This window comes from Cydia pomonella, chromosome 25 (genome assembly GCF_033807575.1).
Source record: "Cydia pomonella isolate Wapato2018A chromosome 25, ilCydPomo1, whole genome shotgun sequence".
NCBI classification, from domain to species: Eukaryota; Metazoa; Arthropoda; class Insecta; order Lepidoptera; family Tortricidae; genus Cydia; species Cydia pomonella.
In genome coordinates, this window is record NC_084727.1 from 6,955,778 (window position 1) to 6,970,115 (window position 14,338).

Below are 14,338 nucleotides of genomic sequence, written 5' to 3' on the forward strand. Positions count from 1 at the left end.
ATTTCGTGATCATTATCAACATTTCGTGAACAGTTATGTGCAATCAATATTTATATTTATATATCAACGGTGAATCATCATCACTTGTTTTCTTTATTAGATTTCTTAGTTTTTTGTGATATAAATCTTTGTGGTTTTTTCGTTCTATATTTTGTTATTTCACGTGCTTTATTTATTCGAAAAAATATTGTCAGTAATAATGTGGAAGCGGTTAACTAGATAGTTTTTTGTCCATCCGTTAGTCGGTCACGTATTTCGCATGACAGAATTGGCCCCGTAACATGACTACGTATTATAGAGGGTGGAATAGACATTTGAAGTAAATAGACTGATAACAACTTGATTTTATGTAATTTAAGATATTTCCCGTAGAAGTCGAAAATTTCAAGATATTATAAATTCATATTTTTATGTGCCGCGATGTAAACTGGACGGTAATATTTTGGAATTTTCGAGTTTTGGGCGAAAAAAATAAGGCATTCTGACACGTGACACGTTTTTCGGCGGTCTAGCGCCTATTTCACCAACTTGACAATTGACATCTAACACTGACAATTTCCTGTTCATTTCTGGTTGATTAGTAACGTAGCGTAATACGTATTGTACCAGCAATGTACGAAGAATTGTCAGTGTCAGATGACAATTGTCACCGTGGTGAATTAGGGGCCTGGTAAAAGTTGCCGAAAATCTAGATCAGACAATTTTATACTTAAACGGCTTGTGTCATATGAAAGTAGTGACAGGTATTGTTAATCAATATGACACTATTTTATCACGACCCAAAAGAATAAGATCATAAAATATTGTCATGTTTATTACTGATATCTGAATGCCTATGTCAAAGATCTAATACTGTCAGTCTAAATAGACCATTTGACAGTTTTTTAAGTTTATATTATATTTGTCAGATCCTTATTCCATAATATGATAATGTTACTAAAAAAGGACAAATAAAACAGCCCGAAAGTCAAAATAAATACACTTTTTTTTTTCACTCTGACATATGTAATTAAAGTATCTTCTTGATTTGTAAGTTTTTGGCAGTAGCTTGTTTTTAACCTTAGTATTAGTAACAATAGCTTCCATCCGGTTTTATAGTTATTAACTTTAGTAGGTAAACTATAGGCTGTTTTAATGATGATCTATTTGGGTACCTTTATCCTTTTCCTATAGTTTTTCAAGTATAATAGTGAAATCAAGAAGATATTTGTGATACAATTTTGGTTGGTTAGCTTGTTTAAGGTTAAGGTTTTTGTGAGTTATGCTGATATAAATTATGGTTTTCGGTTCGTACATCGCGATTGGAACTTTGTTTCAGTTGTTTCATAACGTATAAAAGTATATTGTGGTTTTCCAATATTTACAAATATTTTAAGATTTGATCACATCTTGACAGTGATTTTTGAGTAGTTCTAGTTTTTTTTTTCTATAAAGTATGGCTTTAAAATTGACAACAAATTTTGAAAACGTAGTTAAAACTGTCTTTCCTTTTATGCTAACCATTAGATTCTATCCATTTAGCTATTGGCTCTATCCGAGCTTTCAAATATAGTCCTCATTAGTACTAAACATCGATCGCTATGTTCGACCAGAGACCTTAAAGGTGTGTCCAGATTTGGCGTACACGCTGCTAGCATGCCATTCGCAAATCATTTGCACGCATGCATTTCGTAAAAAAATGTGCAGTGCGCGAGTGGTTCGCGAATAGCTCAAAGGCGTCGTATTCGCCAAATTTGGACACATCTCTAAACTGTCCCAAGCAAGACAACTGAGCCCTGCCGCGCGCAGCGTTCGCGCGGCTTCGGCTTCATCACGTTCCAGGAGGCCGCCTCCGTCGACAAGGTGCTCGCCGTGCCCGTACACACCCTAGACGGCAAGCGCATCGATCCCAAGCACGCCACCCCCAAGTCCGCTCCCCGCCCTGCCAAGACCAAGAAGATCTTCGTCGGCGGCGTCGGCCAGGACACCTCCGCCGACGAGGTGCGTGCCTACTTCGCACAGTTTGGACACGTCGAAGACGCCGTCATGCTCATGGACCAGCAGACGAAGCGCCACCGCGGATTCGGGTTCGTAACTTTCCATTCCGAGGAAGCGGTCGAGCGCGTCTGCGACATACACTTCCACACGATAAAGAATAAGAAGGTCGAGTGCAAGCGCGCCCAGCCGAAGGAAGCCGTCGCGGCCGCCCCGCTGGCGCTCGGAAAAAGACTCGTGTTACGCCCCGGACGGGGCTTAGTGTACGCAGCGGGTGGTGTGGGAGCCGTGCCCACTGTTGGCGCCGCGCACGCCTACCGCTACGCGCCGTACGCGCTGCCGACAGCGGCCACCGCCGCCACGGCGCTGGTGGCGCCGCCGCAGCCCGCGCCGCCGCCCACCATGCCGCAGTTCGGCGCGGCCTACTCGCTAGCCGGAGTCGACATGTCCTCCTTCCAGAGCGTCGACTGGGGCGCCATGTACGGCCTCCCCATGTACATCTAAACGGTAACGCATCTAACGAATTGAAAACCCCACCCGCCTACAGAGGTTAGGTATTTTATTTCTTATACGATAGTTCCTACGTTTTAGTACGTCGTCTTTGTCTTGCCGGAGCGGCCACGGATCAGTATTCTTTAAAGTAATTAAGGTTTACGGCTCATATACTTAGGTTAAGTCTTTACTCGACAAGCAATACTTGGCCCGATGCGGGAACTATATCAAAGAATACGCATTTCGTTTTTTTTTTAAAGTTAAGTAAGAGGATCTCAGATACTTTAGTTTGCGGACTAATTTTTCTTTATGTGTTGGATTTGTAGTGTAGTGCACGGTCGTTGGCAATATGACTATTTATACTTGACGAATGTATATTGATGAATCTCATGCAGCTCTGTATATCTCTTTAGGCAGCGTCGGTCGCCCGGTGACGGAACGCCATTTTGTAAATTGATTATCTAAATACATCACAAGCATCAGTATTATATTTTCGTGCCATTCTCGCAGAATACAAAATTGTGCCAAACTCTGCCATGTCATTTTCCGAACAAGTGAGCGCTACCTTATTTACTGAGCTAACAATGGACGTCGAAATATTCTTTCCATTTTTCCTGTAGTCCCACTCGATATAATTAATGGACGCAATCGAGCTTGACTAACCACCCTACAAAGAAATATGTTATTATAAACGCCCTTTTCATTTTGAATAGAAAAACAAATACCTACGAATATACCTCAAATCTTACCATGACTTAATTTATATTCCAACAAATCTAGAGGTAAATGAATGCCACGTTATATAATATGCTCTCTAGCTTCAATTTCATAAACTTGATCTAACGTCAACAGTTTGTTAGCGTTTCTAGATCGACCAGTAGTAGTTCGGTGTAATTGTCACTTGTCGGCTTAGATATGTAAGGCGAATTGTCACTGTCAGGTGACAATTGTCATGATGGTAAAACCTAGCGCTCGGTTGTAACACAATCTCCGTCATTTGGCACCGACGATCATCAGCTCACAATACTCTCGTACATATCTAACTGTGTGGAAAGCAATCTCATTACATATATATGTATTACTTATTTACGTAGCTATATACCTATGTAGTCAACCTGTGTTGTATCAGCGAACATCACATGCCTAACGCTGATATGGCATAGTCTTAGTTTAAATTAAATACGTATAGTATTAGTTCAAGATATGCAACTAACACCCTGTCGTGACAATAAGCTTAGTATTAAGCCTGTAGCATTGTCATGGTCGCCCGTCTTTGCCTGCTTCGGCCCCATGTTTGGGCGCCATTTTAACAGGCAGCTGATCCAATGTGGTAATAATATTGAATTTTCTTAAAACTTTGGAATTAGTAAATAAAAAAATATAAATATAAGTTATTGTACGTGGCAACTAAAAAAAGTATTAAACTGGTATGAGTTGTAATGATGGATGTTTGCGAGTCTCATATAATTATTATAGCTATTAAAATATACGTATTATTACCACTTTGTTTTAAAATAGCTTTATTTGGGCTGGGCCCATTGAAAAAAAACTGCCAAAATTATTTATTCCAGCGTACTTAATTCACGTACTTATAGTTAAATTTAAAACAAGAAGCAATACGGTAGTAAAAATTGCAATACTGTGATGAATATAGTATTATTCGAATAAAAGACGATGATGGTTGTGTTTGTGCAATTTCTAGGTTTAGGCGGGGCGCGGTCTCGAAATGAGGGGTACTTAACGGTTTCATTTCAGCAGGCAAACTCGGGCGACGTTGCGATAAATTTATAAGGTAATCCGATTGAAGGACAGTGGTTTTACTTGACTACAAGTCTATTCGGTTATTTTTATTCCAAGCTTAAACAAAAGTAACGTTGTTGAAAACTTGACTATAAACTTGAATTATACAAACATGACAATTGTCAATAGACACTGAAAATTAACCATATTTTCCTAAAACGTCAATCAACAATACCTAGCTGTTCTCGAAGTGAGGAAATTTACGGGTATTACCAACGTCAAATGACAATTGTCAGGTAGCAAAGAGGCTTTATATTAAACGCGGTTATTTATCTGAAACTAATCAGGTACATTCCTACGAAACCACTCCACTTCGCTCGAACTGTCTTATACGTTTTGTCGATAAAATTCCCGACAAACTTACGATGTTTCCATGGCAATAGAGAACAGAGTTAGCGAAGTACTTAGAAACGTACCCAATATCAAAAGGGTAGCTAGTATGTCTTTCTACGTAAATTATTTTAGTCGAACACAAGAGTCCTGCTAAAATATGATCAATAAACAATGACATAATCGTCTAGCCACGCCTTCAGGCAATTATTAGTCAACCTAAAACGTATTGATCGTTTGCTAAGCTTAATTCTCTATAGCCATGGAAAATCTTTCGATATCTATTCATGAAATAAGAGAGCTGAATATAATACCCAGGCTATAAGAATTTAGAACTTGAAGATTATAATAACAGGTAAGTGGAGGACCGCTCCACAAGAACGCTATACAAACGTAGTCCCCATTCTACTCTCTGGATATTGACTTTGAAAATATTTCTACACTATTTGATGTATATTAATCACGGCTATGCGCCTTCGTTTGACTTTTTTCGATTTATTAATACAAGTTAGGAGCTTCTAAAAATATGGTAGCTAATTTGTTTTCGCTCCTAAAAATTGAAGATAGTCAAAGGGAGAGGCATATTTTTGGTTAATACATATTAAATTGTTGAATCCAGAGAGGAAATTGGGGACTACGGTTGTATAGAGAAGCGGCTTCCACTTTCCTCTTAAATAGCGTTTTCGTGTTATCTAGTTAAATTGATGAAGATACTGTGGTAGTATATTGAGACTTAGTTCATGAATATATATTCAAGTTTGTCGAGATAGCAGAATGCATGTCGTAGCGTAGACGGCTGTATCTTGCTGCCGGCTCGGTGGCCTGATTTGTGAACTTTTTATTTATTTGACTTTCCAATACAAGCTTTTACTGGTTTATTTATAATTTTCAACTATATATATAAAATAATAATAATTTTGATCTAAATATAATGGCCAATTGGGCTTTAAATATTGTCCTTGAAGGTAAAAGCTTGTGAGAAGTTGATTTAGATGTTATATTTATAGAGATTGTATTTATTTTGTTTATTTACATCCAAACCTGTAGATTTCTTCACATATCAGGCTCACCGAATGCTATTATCACATGTATACACATACCTATCCTTATTATTTAGCAGTATTCTTAGTATAATTAGGCTAGAACTAGAACCTCCTGAGATTAATGACGCGCTGTTTCCTTCTGACCAATACGTTTTACACAAACAGATTCAGAGCGTGGTCACAACTGATTGCGTTGAGATTTTTTCGCGTTCAAACGAACGTGTTGGCCACGACGAAACGACCCGACTCTCACCCAGTGACACCTTTTGTATATTAGTATTACTTTTCCTGAAATTCTCAGTATTAGATGGTTGATATTATTGTGATGTCCTACACTCTTAGTAACCCTTGACCGCTTGCTGTCTTGCCAAAACTTAGAAGCGGTGGCCTTAGTTTTGAACTGTGTACTTAATATTTTCTTAATATATATCTCCTCTTTGAAATATCACTACTCTCAGCAGTCGTGATGTTTCAGAAGTCTTAACAAATTATTTATATTTTTTTCTAAACACATGTAAGTTACACTGGTAAATGGTATGTGCTGTCGGTCGCTGCGTTTGCATTCGTTTGTTTTTGTTCGACAGCGGCCGGCGGCGGTAGGCTAGCAGTAGTTATTTTGTATTTAGCGGACTTAGATTTTTGCCCGTACATAACTGTATGTAATGGAGCACTTAGAGTACCCAATGTGTCATTACATGGATAATATTAGAACAATAAAGTGTGTTTTATTTCGCTAGCTGCTAAGCGTGGGGTAGATATTTTGTGCTGGGATATGGTATGTTCACTTTTGTTATCCTATAGATAGTTTGCACGTATTTTGTTCAGTAGAGTGTTACGATGGATTTGCGAAATCTTTGCCCCACGTAGGGCGACAATTGTACCTTTTTAAGCGTAAGTATGGGAGGGTGGGGCTTCAAGGAGCCGGATGGTAAGTCGGTGTAGAGGAGGCATGCGTATAATATAATAGTCTAGTAAGCGTCTTATAATCGACTAACACTTCCGCTGGACCCTGTACGGTAGCGTAAGGCATGGTTGGCATGGATTTATACGTAAACACGACCTCGGGTATCTTCCAATTCATTCACTGTCAATTCTTCATAAGGCGTTTGCCACACGTTGGTTGTGAAACGTGCTATTAAAGTATTTCTTTTAAAGGTAAAACGATTTTAGGGAGATTCTTTCCGACCTTTTCGATCGCAGGTTTTATCGTCAATGATATATCGCAAGAACTTTAATGTTGAGGAAATGTTGTGTTTGAATGGTGATTGTAGATATCATCACTTATGTCTACAATTTTTGAGTGGTCGAAACGATCGATAGAATCTTTTAACTTTGAAAGAAATATCGGATACGTAGTCACGTAGTTTAGACCGTGTAGTGACGCTTCGCTTGAGGCCTACAGTCTTCCTCTAGAGAAGTTTATTTGCCAAAAGTATAGGCCAAAACTTAGCCAAAAACTTAATTCTTTGCTCAAGATAACGTAGACTTTTTTGACTCATGTTCAATACTCATTGTATCAGGAATTTGATTTAACAGACGCCATTTCGTGTTGTATCGAGGTAAGGCACTAGCCAAGTTAAGGTTGAGACAATAATCTGAAGGGACGGCCAACTACGACGCTAGATTATTCTTTATCGCCAGTTACAATACATTCCTCTCTAGTCAGTTTGTTATGGAATTATAGAAGTTATGTTATTTTAGCGGGAATCAACTTGCAGTCTAATAATCTTGCTCAATACTTCTTGCCTAGTTGTACGTAGTTTGTTTGAGTAAAGCTTGCATTGAACGTGCCATAATACACAGCTCGCACGACGCGCACGTAGCGGTGTCCCGTGCTTCGCATCCAGGTACCACTGGACCAAATGTAAACAACATTTAATATATATTCGTAAACTAAGGTAATAAGATATACATGGATTAATATACAAATTTTGGATTGGTATAATATAAAGTATGTTAAACAAAAGGTTAATATTATGTTGTGTGTTTTAATGTATGGCAAATGCTAGAGTAGTGACGTAGTGTAGCGATTTTGAAGTTTTACATACATTATAATATCGATAAGTATGACTAACCGAAAGCAATAACATTATTATTATATTCACTGGCGCGCGTTGCGAGCACAGAAAGAGATAGCAAATACAAGAATAAGTCGATTAAAGCACTGTTCAGAGAGCACAGCAGCGCGCGCTCCCATGTTAGAATATTTAATATACACAAGCATACAATATAAAATATTTAAATATTTTTGTATAATAGGATCGGTGTATTCAGTAGCAAGTTGGTAATTGGTATTTAAAAGTTATTCGTGATAAATGTGCGAACACTTGTTGATAAGTGAGAGTTTGTGATTAACTTGTTTAATACTTAGGCATGCGCCGCTTAAAGGCGTGCGGCCATCTTGTTTGCGACATTCGACAAAATGGCGGCGCGGTGGACACGACATTACTTAGATATTATCTGTATAATAATTGGATTTATGATTTAAATTTATTGAATGCGCGTCTGTACTGATGCTAGTCTAAAATTGTGTAGTGACTTTACGCGAGTCATTTTTTACGGACGAGATATATCTGTAACGTATGTCGTGTCCCAAGCGAGCTCCAAACATCGCAATATCTATAAAGAGGCTGTATTGACATTCCTTTTATGTATATTTTTTGGTCGTAATGGAGTTTGCATTTTTTATTTATGGTAGATATACTCGTATATATCGATTAACATAGTTTCTCATCTAAGATTATGTTAGAAATGGGCTGTTTTTTTATTTTATCACATAGTACACTGAATTGCTGTAGATAATACATTGTGCAATATGTAATCGATTTTCTCTTGTATGTGTTTCGAGGTTTCAGTAGTGGGGCGGGGTAGTAGAGTAGCGTTTGTTGACGAAAATGGATATAACTATGGTCCCTAACATAGACTTTAAATCTTAACATAAGCGTAACTAGTATGCAAATTCCGAAAGCGTTAGATATATCAAGGTGTCTATATCGTTTTCAATGGAAACAAGGCTCACGTTTCACCACCCTGACAATTGTCATCTGACATTAAAAGTGTGAGATTTCGATTGTCAAGTCTGTAAAATAGACGCCAGACCATCAATCATTTGGTACAGTAAAATTGTCAAACGTCAACTTGACAATTCTTCGATAACGTTTGTCTAACCAGAATTGTGACAGTCAGTGTCAGGTGTCAAGTTGGTGTTTTAAAAGGTCTCCGGGTATTTCAAGAATGTAGCAACGACAGTAAGAGGTTATTCAGATTTATACTTGCTGCCTGCTCGGATGCTTAGATTGATATTTGATACTAGTTACGCTTATGATAGTAACCATTTCTAGTCGAGACAGTCTAGTGCAATAAACTTGCATTTTGTACAAGTCTATGTATTGGGAGTAAACGCTGTACCCTAGCTTTTTTGCAAATATTAAAAATACCGAATGACTTGTATCAGTAATGTGTGAAATCTGTAGATTGATGTATTTTTCTTTTTGGCGACGCCTTTTTTGAATAAAAAAAAAGTAAAAGGATGAAACTAATGTTTTAGGAACATCAAGTGTTAGTATTCGTTTAACGATACATCTACTTCTAACTTTAAAATAATGCACTCTGACAACTTCATCTAAAACGTCTTACTAGTCAGTATCAACTTGACGGTTACCTAGCTCATCTTTTGAAGACCACAGATTCAAGAAAGGCGTTCGCTCCATAGACAATTCTAGGCAATAGATTCTGGGCTACTCTAGCGCCCCTAGCTAGCGCCCGCAGTAGAGCGCCGGCCGCGCGCCTCAACGCCATATATGGTTCATCTTCACTTAGAACAAATCTTAGTAATAAATGGTAACAAACACAGTCGGATTTTCATTTATCGCTTCCCTTCAATAGTAACAGTAAACTGAAGTATTTCAGTAGTTTTTGGAATGAGCTTGCCCCAGTTGGGCGCCAGTTAGTACAACAGTTTTCTTTGGTAGTATAGTGGAGGAGGAGATAGATGCATGCAGACGGAGGTAGCAGTGGTGTGCATGGCAGCAGCAGGAGCCCTGGATTCAAGACGAAGACTTCGTGCTCGGTGAGACAATACTGACTTGACGCAACTGGTGATGGCACTTGTTTGGCTGCGTGACAATTGGATCCACCCTCTTTTAAAGTCATAGATTTGAAGGATACATACATTTTACGCTCATCTGAGGTGAATGCTAATAGCCACGCAGCTTTTATTTTCGTTTAAATTATTGTGATTGCGTTTTGTAAGTCGGGATAGTTGTAGACTATTAGAGGGCCTTTTACATGTCCCTTTCTGGCACATATCAGCCAAGCGCAAGCGGGTGACAGATCTACAGACGATTTAGCAATTATAGTCGGTCAAACAAGTTTGTCAGTAGAAAAAGGCGCGAATTTCAAATTTTCCTTGGAACGATAACCCTTCGGGCTTACATTTTTTCAAATTTTCCGCTTTTTCTACTGACGGAAATGGCTTGGCAGACTATAACTATAATATTTTTACAAGTATAAACGTATAAATTTGGCCAAGGGCCTCTAGTCTTTGGCCAAGAGTTAGGTTTAGGCTTGTAAAAATGTTCTGAAAAGATCCTTACAGAAGTGACTTGACACATGAACACGTATCATCTAAGCATTCGTCCCTTTAGTAAGAAAGCGACGCATGCTGGTTTATACATATACCCCCTTATTCATAAACGTGTACTAAAGTTACGATGCCGCTGATCATCGTTTGTCCCTTTCCATCATACCAATACGTCGGAAAGGCACAAACGATGATCAGCGGCATCGTAACTTTAGTACACGTTTATGAATAAGGGGGATAATGTTTTCATGCTGTATGTAGTAAATACAAAACAGTATTTCCATAATCTTCGCAATCTCTGTGTGTCATGAGTGTTCCTCAAAGTTTTGAATATCATAGTTTTGTCGACGCGAAATCAGTATTGTCATTCACTTTCAGATGCTGTTTCATTGCTTAGTTATTAGTCCCCTACCCAAAGTGCATCCCAGTATAATAGTGTAGAACATAGTTTAAATACATGGTTTTGGGTGCTGGCCGTTAAAAGTAGCTTAGATGAATGGTCTATTAAATTTTACGTAAATCCTACAAAAAATTGTGATGAGACTTACCTTTGGGAATTGCTTGTTTTTTGAATCTCTGTAGTGTAGACTCCTGTAGAAAATTAGAATTAATAACATATCAGCCGAGAGACCCCCTACAAGACACAATCGAGTTGTGCCTTAAGTTAGTTTTCTATTTGAAAAACGAGAAAAGTAGATCTTTCTAGAAGTAGTACATGGACCAAAGACTCGATTAGTTTGAAATATATTTTTTGTATCTCTTTTCTGTTGAACAAAATGTGATCGATTTTCATAAATCAAATTAAGATTTTCACATGTAGTGTATTTTAGAAGTTTAAAAAAGTAACGGAAAATTTCAAGTACAATGTAGGTACTTCGTTTTGTAGTAGTACAAAGTAATTTAAGTATTGTAAATGCATCGATTTTATGTCACTTGTTACACTGACACGTCTTCCTATGAATTGATAATAATAGACTGATGTAGTCACCCATTTCGTATTATTTATTTAATAATATCCCAATTGCCTGGGATGCACTGATTTCTTTATTCTACATAACCTATGTAAGAGCACTTGTTTGGATCTGTCAATTGTTCCGCCTTTTCTAGTCTATGGCATTTCTTTTTCTATTGCAAGAGCACTCGTTTGAATCTTGTGTTTTGCCGCCATTTTATCTATGACCGTTGAATTTTTTAAAGGTCTGAAAAAGTGCTTCGGCGCCTAAGGTGCATAAATAGTGTTTTCTGTAGTGGAAAAGTGTTCAGTAGTGTAAAACCCCAGTACAAGGAACGGTGCAGTGCCTCGTGTGACAATATCATGTTCACAGTTCATTTAGTACCTGCGTATCTCGCGTAGCACTGATATCTATGAAATTGTAACATTTTCATACATCTTTCTCGATACAAATATATTTTAGGCAACAAAAAACATTGGATTAATAATGTATATTATCTTTTCTTGTTGCCTGAAATCATTACTTCAGTAAGTTGAGATAGCTTTTCTAAAAATTGTGACTTCTGTACTAAACTAGTCATTTGTGATAAATTATGATTAGATTAGGTTTTATTTTATTTTTGTATTACTTAGTTGATTTTGCGTTACGAAACAAAGTTTAGTTTGTATAGTTTTTCTCTGAACTTAAACAATTAGTTGTTTTTTTTTTTCTAACCTATCGTATTTGTACATATTCTAGATTTAATGACATTGTTATTAATAATATTTGTATTTAATTGTCATGTAGGTAACCTGTATTTAGGGGTGACTTTAGATATTAGGCTCTCTGAATTTTGTCTATGGAATTTAAAAATAGTTTTCTCTATCGATTTGATGTAGTTAAAAAGTTATTGGGTATAATATGACTCTTTAGTACTGGAATGTTTTAGTTCGGAAAGAATGATAGAACCAGTGGTGTTTACTTCGTTTCGTGGAAGTTTTTAGTAAGTTTCTTGCCGTTTTAATTATGTGACTTATTCTGTTTTTTTTTCATATTACTGGGTTATTATTTAATCGCCCATATCTAAATTCATGAAAACATTTGAGAGATATTTTCCGTATCCGTAATACCCCCAAACTGGTTACCTCATAAAACAGTTTTATTTATTTTATAGCCTTTTAATTTAACACTCGCTATTGTTTTATGACACGTACTTTAAAATTTGTTCCATTAAAAAGGCTTTATCGCGACAATAAGGATGCCGAGTTTAAGTCAACAATACATACAATTATATATATTTTTATTATTAGTTACCTATCTTTATAAAATAGGCATTTAATAATTCAACTTCCACGACTCGTAGTTATTACCCACTGGCATAGCAGAATAGTGATTGAAAACAGAAAAGAAGTGCCCCTCGAATTTGTATATCACTAAACAGTATAATCGATATTATTCAATATTTACATCGTTAGTCGTAGCTGTAATTTTGTCAAATATATTGATTTTTTACTCCTACGTAACAATTTACGGAAAATGAAAAATAAAATGTGAAATTGCTGGTTACAGTTGTTCATTATAAAAATCAATTAAAATATTTAAATGTAATATTTTTCATTTTACGTAGTGACCTTTGTGTTAATATGCTTGGAATTCTGTGCTTTATATATATTGTCAATTAATCAGTCAATAAATGTTTTTCTTGGGAAGCCGATCTGTTAGTTCTCATTTCAAACGCGGCAACCGAAATGTGCCTTCTCCAAATAAACGACAAGCTATTCAACTAGTAATCATAAGTTCCAATCTGTAGGTACAATTATCTGGACCCCTACTACATCGTTTAAATCTTATTACAGCTTCCTAAATTCAGGAAATGACAGCAGGAAGGCCGCAGTACGTGAGGCACGGTGGAGATGGATCCAAATTATTAATATTATTATTGTCTTGTTTCTTGTCCTGAGTTTGTCGGAGTGTAGCTTTTTGTGAGATGAAATTATTTTTTAATTTTTGACAATGTAAGTTTGTCTACAGCTAGAAAGACATGCAGCACTCGACTTGTTTATTTGATAGAAGACACAAATACAAACGTGACAGAGTGGTCGGAAACAAGACAACGAAAATAATTTTGGTCCAGACATCTCGCTTCTACGTATTTCTGCGTCCTTGTAATTCATTAACACGTTGACTGTCCATACCATACCTAGTGTTGCTCCCACGCCCCATACAAATTTAGTGGTCCCACCAGTGATGCTCACAGCATCGGACTATTACTGAGGTTTAATAAAGAGGTAATGAGCTTATCGCTAAGGTCATTCTGCACTTCGTCTCTCCAGCGGTACCTAAGGCGTCCAGACTGTCTTCGGCCATTTGGAACTCCAAAGTACGTCCTCCAGACCAGAGTGCACGATCTTTACCTATCCGGACTACGTGCCCGAGCCATCGGAGTCTGGCGGCTTTCGTTTCTCCAATGATGTTCGGCTCGGACCAGGCCCGGACATCTTCAATGTCCTGGTTCCTGCGGAGTGTCCAGGTTCCAGTCTCCACGTGTGGGTCCTAGGATTTTTCGGTACAACTTCCTCTCAGCTACCAGTAGCGCGCGCTCATCCCGTCTTGCCAATTCTGTCGACTGAGCAGAAACGGCTTTCGATAGAGAGGCATGGCGGTCTTTTGTGTCCGAGGCCAAGATCCACTTCGGGTCCCTGAGCCACAGCAGTAAGTAACTAAGTAAATGAGCTTTTGATCCCACCGGTGATACTTATGGCCATACAGAGTAGATTACGCGCGATCCCATTGGTAATGCTCATGACAGCGAACGTGTTAACTAAATTCAGGAAGGTGTAAAAAACTTAGTACTAAATGTCTATAGTTTCCGTGACTAGAAGCCGCTAAAGAAATAAAAAATAAGGCTAGGAAGATTAACGTTTCATAATTATTGTTGTTATTTTTAGTGATGGATATTTTTTTTTCTAAATCTACCACTAAAGTAGGTCTCTAAGGTCAGCCGAGAAATTTCGTTATCTGCTCGAATACTACAAGAATAATAAAAGAGTGATGATAAAGACAGATATAGTAATGAAATTTCGATTTACGCGGCAGGCCCTGCACCCTATTCATTTGTCATCGAAGGCTCTTAACAGAATTCGCATATCTTTCAATCTACTGGTGATTTCGGGCAGACGGTATTC

At 37.6% G+C, this 14,338-nt stretch overlaps 1 protein-coding gene across 2 annotated transcripts in view; it reads left to right on the forward strand.

Annotated features, from left to right (window-relative positions):
• LOC133531343 (RNA-binding protein Musashi homolog Rbp6) overlaps nucleotides 1–12,867 on the forward strand; it is a 201,202-nt gene extending 188,335 nt beyond the window's left edge. For both annotated transcript variants that reach the window (XM_061869501.1, XM_061869502.1), the window contains exon 4: nucleotides 1,789–12,867. In XM_061869501.1, coding sequence (XP_061725485.1) covers nucleotides 1,789–2,478 — 690 coding nt within the window. In that variant the 3' untranslated portion in view covers nucleotides 2,479–12,867. The remainder of the gene's footprint in view (nucleotides 1–1,788) is intronic.
• Nucleotides 12,868–14,338: the final 1,471 nt, after the last annotated feature.